Source organism: Saccoglossus kowalevskii, chromosome 14, assembly GCF_978046115.1.
Source record: "Saccoglossus kowalevskii chromosome 14, keSacKowa6.1, whole genome shotgun sequence".
NCBI classification, from domain to species: domain Eukaryota; kingdom Metazoa; phylum Hemichordata; class Enteropneusta; family Harrimaniidae; genus Saccoglossus; species Saccoglossus kowalevskii.
Window position 1 is genome coordinate 194,029 of NC_140654.1, and position 12,744 is coordinate 206,772.

The window sequence follows — 12,744 nt, forward strand, 5'->3', positions numbered from 1 at the left end:
CCCGTTAGTTATACAATTTAAGATATATAGTTTTGTGTATAGTAATATAGCTGGAATATAAACATGTCAGGAATATGATTATGATGATTGTTTAACATTTAAATGACTGACATTTGTATCTGATCGTCAAACCAATATATCTGTATACATGTATCTATGACATGATGTATAATGAATATTCAAAATTTGAACATAATCAGTCACAGTAAGTCAGAGATATGGCACTAGAACCACATTCATTAAAACAAAATGGCTGCCAGTCAAAATGATGTGCATCAAGGTCCTATAATGTCCAATGTATATACCAAGTTTGAACAAAATCCATTTGTAAACAGCTGTAAAATGCTTGATTTTGATGATTTTTAGAACAAAAATTGCCGCCATTCGGCCATCTTGAATCAGATTGAGAAACAAATTGATGTGCATATGTATAATATCATGTATGATGTATGTGTGAAGTTTGATTGTGATTGGTCCAGGCATTTCTAAGATACATGTACAGGTCCGGACGAACGCACAGACGCATGGAGGTCAAAACACAAATTTTTAATTAACCAATGGGATAGTGCCAAGTTGATAATGTCCAGAAAATTGCTTCTAGCCTTATAAAATGATGATGGGCCAAGAATTAAATTGTTATTTTGAAGAATTATATAAGTTTAAATTTATCTTGCTTGGAACAGGTACATCACCAATTAGAACAGGTATTCTTATTCACCAACTTGTCCAATGAACATGCAACTTTAATTTTTAATTTCAACTCTTAGTTTAGTGAATGTGCTTTTAAAGCTCAACTTTGAGATTATTCCTTGAGCTTTGTTAGGGTTCTTTAACTAGTATTATTGTACTTGTTTTGAATGATTAGTACATGTACTTAAATAACTGACAGAGATGCATCAAAAAATTTGCATGGTCAAAATAAGTAAGATATTTAATGATCCAGCAAACAGTGAACACAATCTACTGTAGGATACTTTATTTTTGCTTGGAATTGATTTTCACTATTTTCGCTGAAGGAATTATTCAGTGAAAATAAAATTCAGTGAATACACCTTTTTTCCTATATTTCAGTTAAAATAAATTCCATACAAAGAACCAAAAATGTCTTTTCAGCAAAAAATAATTCCAGCTGAAATAAAATATTTTCCAGTATGGTGTATATGTACTTCTATGACAGATGTATTTCTAATAGAGCAAATATGAGAATAGTGATTCTAAAAACTGAAGAATTAAGATAGCTGCACAAACTTGCAATTTTTTTTTCAAACCTAGCCTACATAAATGTAAAAAAATGCTTCTATTTTTTCTCAACAGCATGCTTTTTTGATGGAAGAAAAATCAGGATCTGACGAGGATAGATGTACAGTAATTATTTGTTTTTATTCATAAAATTGTAATATTCAACCCAATGAATGCTTTTTCACCTTTTTTCAGTGTTTCTCTCAGTTGTCCAGATTCTTTATACTTAGCCCAAGTTTCATCTTCTTCACGTTTCATTCTATTAAGCTCTTTCTTAATACTCTCTTCCTGAGATCGGATCGTAAATACTGATTTAAAATAAAACTGTTATGGCAGAGAAAAAGAAAGAAATAACAATTAATACATAATACATCTGTCACTGTAACGCCATAAGTCACAGTTTTCATCCTACCATATTAGGAAATGTGAATTCCAAATATGGATTGATTAGAGCGTCCTCTAATAATAAAAACAAACATGGCTGCCATCAGGGTTTGACCGGACTCCACACAAAAAAGTTTGCTCATTCTGTTCTAAACATTTTAGATTTCGGCATTCCCATGATGTATTCTTGGGAAGGAAAAGATGTATAATAATAAGGTTATTACGACAGTAAGCTGTTGCAGCAACCTCTGCATCGGTCGATACTACTGCTGTAATGTCTTTGTGCATACTTTCGGTATCCTCGTAATAATCTCATATTATTATACACCTATCTCTTACATGGAGAAAACTATGTCATCCATGTTGATGCGTTCATGGTTATTGACGTCACATTTGAAAAAATTCATTCGTTCATATCAGACTCAGAAGCATTATAACACATCACAAAAATGTTTATGCATTGTTTGTCATTTTGGGCTTTACCGTAGATGTATAATGACAAGGATGCCGCAAAGTATGCACACAGGCAGTACTAGAACACATAGGCTTTGGCTATGTACTGATTGATATGATCACCATATTGCCTTCATGCATACTTGGAGGTATTCTCAAGATAACCTTATATTACATCAAGCATGTTTGTAAAGCCAAAGAAATAATTTGTTGCATTTATTATGGTTATTAAAGTGAAGCTGATATTATATATGTGCTGCTCTTGGAAATGCACTTCTAGTAGAGAAAATATGGAACATATAAATGTTACACATGAATGATTAAGTCGACTTACATCTCTATTTGCTTTCAGTTCAGTTCTCGTTTCTCGTATAATGTCAATTTCACTTTGTTTCTCCAAAAATTCTCTGCAGGTGAACAAAAATAAAAATATATATGAAAATCAGATGGCATAATATAACAAGAGCAGTGGAGTATATTTTTCTATATACCTTAGTACTTTCTTGGATCTTTTTAGAGCATCGATTTCTGATACAATTCTTTTCTCCTCAGCCATTTTAAAATTCTGAGTTCTTAACTGACGGTCAAGTTTCCTAATAGTATCGTCAATTCGTGCATCAGTCTTGTATCGTAAAGTAGCCTGTAACTTCTTTACTGCATCAACCTATTGAACATAGCATACAAACATAACTACGAGTCTTCATGTCTCGCATCCATCTACCAACATGTGTTATGTGTTACAACAATTGTATATTGAATCTAGCTACTGTAAAACATGTCTTTTTCGCGAGCATGTCTTTAGCGAATTTAGCACGAGAACTAATTCGCTTATTTAAGATGTCGCTAATGACTTCATTATAAATTCAAAATGGCCACCAAACAACATATTTTACTCCACACACACACTTTGTAAACAACACAGACTACGTAATAATCTGGAGTGCTTATTACACTTGACAGTTTTTCTTTGTTTTCATGAAGGTGATACATGTAACTGCGCAATTGTTTTGGCGGGAGACAGACAAGTATTGTGAAAACAGGATATCAACAAAGAGAAGAGATTCGCTAAATCAACATTTTGCTATTACGTCGTTTTACCACAATTTGCTAAAATAGTATGTCGCTTTTTCAAAATGTTTTACAGTATATTCTTAACAAAGCTATTAACCACTGATTGGCTTATTTGACATTTTGACAGGGTATCTGCATCCACAGTCCCTCAACAACTGGTTTAGAAACACTTTTGTCTAAAAGGTGTTAATCACCGTAATCCTTGGCAGATGCGCGTTTCGGTTTTCAAGAGCGAGGCTGGCATGTTGAGGGATTGTGCTGCATGTCAACAAATCATAATATTGTGAGAGAAATTTTCATGAAGTCACTGTCAGTGAACTAGCTGTGAACTGTGAGTTCAATCAGTATAATATTAATATCATTAATATTGTCAGGATATAATTTTTCACATTTTATTTAGTGGGAGACTAAAAGATGAAGTAGTAAAATGTTGTCTTCCTAAACGCTTAGTTCATCAAATTGTGAGATTTGCTAGCAGCAAACATTTTACAGTATTAATTAAGGTACGTGCTAATCATAATACTCCTCATATCTAAGGTAAAGATATGCGCACTACCAAAAGTAGTGAGGGTCCAACTTTTTTCTCTCTCACTTATTTTGTACAGCGCCCTCTATTTTGGAATTTATTAAATCTGCAAAATTTATGTGAAGTCAAATTTATCTCACCAGAATAATCCGATAAAACAGAACATTCAGATTCTCCTGTCTTGTCAGGTTTTTTGAATATCTAATAAGACAGCAGACTCTGCAGATTACTAGATGAGATTTATCTGAACAGATTAATCTTAAGGGAGAAAAAAAATGTATTTCTTTTACTATTGTAGAATACTTTCGCTTGGAATTAATTTTTGCTATTTTCGCTGAAGGAATGTTTTAGTGAAAATAAAATCCAGCGAATATATCTTTTTCCCTATATTTTACATTCAAATCATCAAAAATCAGTGAAAATAAATTCCATATAAAACGCCTGAAAAATGATTTCAGCGAAAATTAATTCCAGCTAAAATGAAGTATTTTACAGTATAACATGTTTGAACTGTAATAGTAAAAATCAATTTGACCAGAAAAAGCACGAGTATTGGGTTTTTAAATATGTTTGCTGATTCAAATTAAATTTTAATATCAAAAAATATGCATATGAGAACATTAAGCATACTTTTTGTAAATTAACTTGAAACAAATCAACGATGAAAGTTTGTTTGTGAAACACTGCTAACAATGTTCAGATCTGAGCACAGAGGGAGAAACTCTGACCAGCAAAATGTTCAGGTCCTCAGGCTAATATCTAATCAAAGAAAGCTTAGAAAGAACTCCCGTGTGCTGAGGGAATAGGGATCATGATGTAATATTTGGGAATATTTGAAAATGATAAACAAATTATGAATAATCTATTAAATAAGGAGCCACCAGTAGTCATCTACACACATAAACATCGTACAAATGTATACCTACAATAAGCCTACTTAAAAATATGCATAAAAAGTCACACCTTAAAAACAAAACTGAAATAATTCATAAAATATTGAGGAAAATGAAATGCAACGAAAATAGTAAACAAATAAATGCCCAAAATAAACTTTTAAAAATATTTTAGAAATTTAGTTAACACGGAAAACGTAAAGTAGCAAGAACAACTATGTAAATTTCTGACAAACAATCACAACATAAATATCTAAAATTCAAACCACTATCTTAATATCAATATGTGTGTCAATAAATATTATATTTATTTATTTTCAGTTACGTATATTAATAAGGAAAGCATCACAATCTTCAGAGCCCCTTCGATTGGTTTGTATATCCCGAAAATCGACACAGTAAAATTACAACCATCGTACAGCTCAGTACCATAACAAATATTAATAATTTACGGCAGACTTCTCGGTACATAAAATTCAAAGTAATCCCAACGCGTCTCATTTGTTACTGCGTACCGGTATAAATTGACACTATCTGAGTGTCGCGATGAGTACCAACCAAAAATACATACAGGACATTTTAGGTGGCTCGAAACAAAACCTATTCGCTAATTTTCGTTTTGTAAATATCTACGACGGCTTAAAACCCTGCATCCCGTCCCGCATGTTTTTTTACCAGGCAGGAGACGCCAGTCAGCGTGGCGTTGCCCCAGTGGTTTCCACTGTGCATCCAGTAGTTAATGCCGACGTCACGGTCTATACATTCCACATGAAGCATGGTATTCAGCTTAACCATATTTTCTTTTTTGCTCCATGGCTTAACTTAATAGGAACAGTAACTCGAGCAATAAATGTGCCTTCCGATTTGAGGGATATCGTGCAGTGTAATATTCAATGAAAAAAATAGTGAAACACAAGGCCCATGCTGGGGCCCACTTAAGGTGTTGCAATAGTGTAAATATAACAAAGCCAGACACCGATTGTTTCCTTTGCTAGGTAAAATCAATGTACAGAATACTCGGATGAAACAACTAAAGTAAACTAGGATATATTAGAGCCAATGAATTCGTAATTTCTGACGAAAAAGGCTGGGAAAAAATACCCCTCATAACAAATCACCGTCATAACAAATCACCGTGTTGGGGGGGGGGGGTGTGTGTGAAAAAATGAGACACCGATTGTCAAATTGTTTTAGTAATCATCGCATGTTGATAAATTTCATTTGTACAGGGTACTCTGACACAAAAATAAGGTAAACCCACACGAAGAACGTTCTCAGAAATAATCCGACATGCTGATCAGCCCACCAACAATCGGCACCAAAATTGATCACTGCTGTCACGGTAAATTCGGTATGTTAGCTTTGTAATTTGGGGAGGGTGGGGGTGAAAGTGCACCATGCAAGTTTCCAAATGTGTAAAGGAAAATAAAGGGAAGAAGTACAATATAATGTTGGTAAGCGATACAAAGGAAATATCTCCTTACGGCATATTTGTTCTCGCGTTCAATAATACAGTGATAAATCAGGATTCACAAGTACAACAAATTTACACAATATGTTACCATAAATTCAAACCTACCAACCATTTTCATATCGTCAACACTGCTATTGTTTTGGCGATGATGAATCTCACATTCATTATTTTCTTGACTGGGCTCACACAGGGTTCAAAGTACCGTGGCTTGAATGTAATTGTACACCACACATGAATGTAAACTAGCTTGCACAGTAATTTGTTTCAGTCATTGAGGTTATACATTTGTTCAATTACTTATTTATTTACTTATACGATAATAAAAAATCATACATGTAATTTCTTAGACCTTTTCATAATGTAAACTGATACATGTCATCTCCGGGGCGTTTGCTTCATTTTTGTACAACACACTGGAAATAACAAAATGGCTGACAACATCATAAATTGCTGGTCTTAAAAAATAGAATACGCATGCACATTATTATGCAAATTAGTCCACTCACCGATTCCTATTAGTTGTATTCATGCAATTGGGCAGAAAAAAAAAATAAAACAAGCAGCCTATCGGCTGAGATAGCTCCGCTGTTAGCAATGCACATTTCAATTAAAGAACTGAAGACATCCTTAGAAAATGAACAATATGTATAGTATCAAAGCAATCGGCCTTACAGTTTTTAACAAGAATTCGAAAATATCACTTTTTACCAAAAATGACAAAAATATTCACCAAAATTAGAGAATTGAAGATATCAACACAGAATGAACAAATCTGAGAAAGGTCTACATGTAGTATCTATATATGTAATATCAAAGCAATTGTACTATTGGTTTTTAACAAGAAGTCGAAAATATCACTTTTTACCAAAAATGACAAAAATATTCACCAAAATTAGAGAATTGAAGATATCATCATGAAATGAACAAACCTAAGAGGTCTACCCAAGGTACATATACACCAAGTATCAAAGCATTCAGGCTTGTAGTTTTCAAGAAGAAGTCGAAAAAGTAAAACATTGACACGGACGACGACGGACAATCACTCATATGATAAGCCCCGCTCGACAAAGTCAACAGCGGAGCTAAAAATACATAAAAAATGCTAAATTTTAATTAAAATGTAAAATACAACAATGAATTGCAGCAGCCAATCATTAGTAACATTCTTACCAAGTTACATAAAAGTCATTTTAATGCTTCTTGAGATATAACTGAAATAGCTTAAAATTCACACATTATTATGCAGATGACTTATTAATATGCATGGGTGTCAACCAAAAACTAATCAAATCTGCGCATTGCCCCAGACAAGCTATATACCAAGTTTCATTGAAAGCTGAACATTAGTTCTTGAGATATCGATGGAACAGACACACACACACACAGACAGACAGACACAGACAGACAGACAGACAGACAGACAGAGACAGACAGACACACTAACTGCAAAGACTCTTTTTGTGCTTCGCACACGGGAGTCAAAAACTATTTTATTTTATATGGTAATTATTAACTCCACTGTAGATGACAGGCAGGTTTGTATAGGTGATTGTTTGTAATAGTCGTAGTTCTGTGCTAATTATTTTAAAATTGATTTCTTTTTGAAAACAGGTAACTATTGCTTTTATACTTGTTACATATGGACCTTTATGAGATTTGAACATTTTGTGACAACATCTTAAATTATTAATGACTATTTTTGTGAGTTTTAGTCAAAAATTTTATTTTCAACTTTTTCTTAATAACTCCAATTGGTGATTGAAACTTATTTGTTTTCCCACTATGCAAGCCCTTATTATTGATAGACAGCGACAACAGCAAAGCTATTTCAACCTCAGATTACTTTTAATGATTAGTACCATAAAGAGGAGATCAGAACATGTGGAAAACGCCCTCTAGTGACTAAAATGATATTTTTCCAGTGTGAGGGCTCCCTCAATATCAGCAAAACAGTATTCCCGGTACTACTTTCTTAGGCACAGAAGTGTGGCTAGCAGAAGATAACTGAGAGTTCAATAAAGGTCACTGAATTAAAAAAAAAAAACATTAGGAGATCTAATGCTGTTAGGAATAAAGTTCTGTAAAGTAAAATAATTAATAGCAAATTAAGGTTACAAAGGTTATGTAGAGAGAATACTCAGAATCTAAAAATTATTTAGACAGCAGAGGAAAATAAACTAAAATCAAATTTGAATCAAGGACTAAATTCTGATTGGATAATTAAGAAAAAAACTTTTTTGGTTAACACATGATTGAATATACTTCAGTGAAAGTTAGATGAGTCATCCACAAAAAACACTTGTGCCAAGAGAATGGATTAAAAACTTAACAGGTTATTTTTAAAATATAACATCAAGAACTTCTCATTTTATTATTATTATTGATAGAGGTTATAACTTAAAAGACAAACATTTTTTCCAAATCTTAAACAGAGCATATTTGTAGAATTCTAACCACTAATCAATGATCAATTCATTGTTTTGATTGATGTAGAAGAAGAATATGGGTTTCTAACTTTTAGTTTTAACGAATAATATATAAACTTGAAAATTGTCATATGGAATTAGGAATTTACCATCTATAATAAAATACAAAGCTCACTAAAATACGTCTGGAAGATGTCAGCCGATAATGTAAAGCAGAATAACACAAAGATTAAATTAAATAAATATATAGACATTCATTTTTATTATATTTTCCTGCCTGCCTCAGCAAACTGGGAGAAAATACAAAAGACCCATATATGGAGGGAATCATTGCCTAAAATAAATATGACATCATACACCAGGGTGTTGTCCTTAGTTACTATGGATACCATGTCATCATTGGAGAGGTCAAAGTTTGAAGGACCCTGGGAACTTAAAAGCTGATGAGCAAATAACAAACAATGGACAGGAAATGGATCTTTGAAAGGGTGAGCGAACAGCTTCTCCCACATGGCAGACAGTATTACCACCTTCAAACAGCTGCTGGCAGCAAGCCATGTTTAACTGATACAGCAAATAATTTCCTCATCATTTAAATAATAAACTTTGGGGTCTTACCCAATAAGCCAGTGCTTCCAACTACAATATTGTTGGCATAATTTTAATTTTTACCTTGCCCGTACCATCAAAGATGTCGTCGTCGTCGTCGTCGTTAATAATTGTTATTGTGTGCATAATAACTTTACTAATTCTATTCCAAATTTTATCAAACTTGGTCACCTTATTCATCAGTATAAAGTCTTCCCTGAGTTTGAACAACAGATGTCCTGTATGAAAATATCATGCAAAAATTGAGAAAATCTGATAAAATATTTTGACTGTTTCTACTTGACTGATCACTGGTGATACACATCAAAGGTCACTGATCTCAGTGGAAATATGCATTGTTGTGTGTGTTCAATGAAGCAAATGATTTATCTTGTAATAATATCCTTGGTAATGTATCTCAGAATCCCATACTGGGTTTCAAAACCAACTCATGGAGAGATTGCACAGTCTGATACACATTTGCAAACCTACCAATAAAATCTTTACAGAAAACAAGATGTTAGAAAATCAATATAAGCACTCCTATGAACTGGGTGCCTAACTTTGATCAAAATCTGAAGCTAATAGAAAATCTGTTTAGTTCAAAGTTATCAAATCAAAAACAATACATAAAAAATACATTAAAAGCAAAACATTTCATCCACATTTTAAAAAGAAAATTATTCTAAAATATATGTATTCTGTATTTGACAAACAGTTCATTCGACAAATGAAAACTCACAGGAATATGTTTCAGCTATTAGAACAGAATGATAGTTTTTATAATACTAGTTTAAAAACGCGCTTCAAAGATTGCAGTGTTTGAAGATGTAGATTCTCAGGAGGCAACAGTACTGTTGACTTCTCCCTCCACTGGACACCAACTATTTAAGTTGATTTGCATACAAAGCAGAGCTTGCAACATGATAGCTATTCATATGGGTGTTTTTTTTTACTTTTCATATAATACAGTAGTCACACAATGAGGCAGTTCATATTTGTCTCAGTGAATCATTAATTTTTGACAGACACCTGTACAAAATACTTGGACTAAAGCCAGCTAAAATTTTCTGTTATCTTGCATGTTTTATGAATCTATTCACATCTAAATGCAGCACTTTTTTTTTTTCAATGAGACATTTGTTTTTATACTAAAATATCTGAATTACTTTGAAGAAAGCTGGAAATTATGTCCCTTAAAATAATTAAACAAATAAGGCACCAATGTTTTTGTAAGATATTTACATCTTTTAAGGACATTCGGTAGACTGATTCCCCACTGTTGGTTCAAGCCCAAAACTTGTTTGTATTTAAAATTAATTATGACAATGCATATTTAGATTGAAACAAACTATGATAAAGGAAATTATATTATATAACAAAGGGCAAGGTCACCAGAGTTCAACTATGTTCTTGATTATTTTTCGCTATGAACAGAATCATCACATAATGAGATGTTTGAGCAAACAAAGTAAACAATGACTTCACTGTCACTGTCAGATAAGTTCAAGGTCTCCAACTACTTAAATTCAATTTATTTTATTTCTACAATCTGAAAGTTTTCTTTTTTTTTTCAATCTAAGGATGATATTTTCAATATTATTTAATTCAAAACAGCTAAGCTTTGATACTAGTTTAATTACCTACCATATATATCAATATTTTATCGCCTGCTGTTGTACATCCATGGAAGATTTCAGCAGATAATGTGTAAAGTGTGTTTTAGACAGGATGTTCACAACATTATTTACTATACATGTAAATCTTTACACTGACATATTTACACTGTCATTTGTACTATGTATTTATATTGTGAAATTCTCATTATTTATTATTCACACTGTGTGCAACATTCTCAAAACAATTCAAAATCAAGAATTCAAATTTTTAAAATGTTGGCACATAATATTTATTCAAAGCATGATTTATAAACACTGTTCCAAAATTGTTTAATAATAATGATGCCGAAAATTTTATTCACATTTTTTTGGTGAAAAATCCAATCTGAACTGATTTATGGCAGAATCTGTCAGAACATAAATGGGAGAGAATGGGGACACAGTACACTGCACATACTAAACATATATTTTATTTTGCTAATCTCAAAGTTGGACTGGAAAAGAAAATCAATAGAAGACAAACGATTTGCTGCAGTTCCGTCTTTGGATGTTAGAATTAGATGTTTAGGGCAAGAGCTAAAAACTATATTATATTTTTCAAAAAATATGAAACTCAAGTTTTTTTACTTCCATGCTTCAAAGTATGTGTGTTTTGTGCAATCCTAGTTGAAATAACTGTAAATTTATAATTGATTTAACTTTAGAAACATTTTATATTTATATATATATGAGTTTTCTAGTTTTATATCACCTTCTCCATCAAATAGACATAATAACGAATGTAAATAGGAGAAAAAAGTGTAAAGATTTGGGAATGTTTACTAAACTTCACCCCAATTTCAAGGGATCAACAAATCATTCAAAACATGTTGTTCTGATCTGTAATCTGATCTGATAACTTTTAAAGAAAATGTTTACGACCTGTTCACATTGAAAAAAGACAGTGCCTCACTCTGTAATTGGCCTTCCCATACAGTCTCAAGTGTAAGTGAAAGTTGTTAATATTACTGTAAAATCTGTACTAGAAGCTGTGAATTCTATTTGAGCATCTAGACATATGAAAAATCGCAAGTCGCATTCGTTTGTGAATGAATCTCGACCAGTGGAATTGGCCTTCCCATTGAGTCTGTGGTGTATGCTACCAGGGATGCAGCTTTACAGTGTACTTTTTAGGAACAACTGTCAATATTTTACAATCTCCATACTCATTCTAACCATTTACCGATACAATACACTTCAATTTAGTTGAGAAAAAGCATTTATTGTTTGCATATTTACCGAGATTAGTAAAAGTGTCACAGAATTCCTGCACATTGTTGACTGACTTTTAGCCCACCATCACAATGCAGGATATTGTGTATAGTATCGCAGCAATAACTTATCTTGGAAAAAATTGCCATGTACTAGTACTAAATCAGAGGAAACTATTTGAAAGATTCCACACATTTTAAAAACCAGGAGGAAATGTACACCAAAATCAGCAATAGCATCAATATGTAAGACATAATTTTAAAACATGGAAAATTTTGAAATAACATATATGTGCAATGTATTGTAACTCACATTGCTGCATGTGTATTATACCACACAAATATTCAAGTTATTTACACTGGGAATAAGGTAGGCTTGCATACAGTCTCCTGTTTGTTTTTGGTGTTATTTAAAGAAAATATAATATTACATGAGTGTATAAATGGCAAAAAACAGGTTACCATGACACAATCAAGAAACTCATTACCTTTGTAGATGTGACACCAGTCATGACTGTCACCGGTTAGGGGTTCAATGCATGATGCAATGATTGGGGGAATGGGCTTTTATCTTATCTGATTATAGCAGTCTCGACTTTATACAAATTATAATCATTTCAATCATTTATTTATTTCAATTTCTGGAATAAAAAAATATGTATTTTCTCTTTCCCTCCCTCAATTTGATTTACTGATAACACTGGAATGTCCCAATCATATCTTTGTTTGAGGTCAAACATTGTCTTACATTGTACAGTATCCAATAGAGTGCTTGAGAAGCTAATTCCCATGAAGAATTGACAGACATGTTTGTTTGGAGA

General features: G+C 32.5%; 1 protein-coding gene across 1 annotated transcript in view; it reads right to left on the reverse strand.

Annotated features, from left to right (window-relative positions):
* The window catches only part of LOC100376219 (uncharacterized), a 57,593-nt gene that overhangs the window by 10,028 nt on the left and 34,821 nt on the right, over nucleotides 1–12,744 (reverse strand). The window contains exons 4-6 of the mRNA XM_085507757.1: nucleotides 2,568–2,740; nucleotides 2,411–2,483; nucleotides 1,425–1,563 (exon numbers count right to left, since the gene is read on the reverse strand). Of these exons, the coding sequence (XP_085363883.1) occupies nucleotides 1,425–1,563; nucleotides 2,411–2,483; nucleotides 2,568–2,740 (385 nt within the window). The remainder of the gene's footprint in view (nucleotides 1–1,424; nucleotides 1,564–2,410; nucleotides 2,484–2,567; nucleotides 2,741–12,744) is intronic.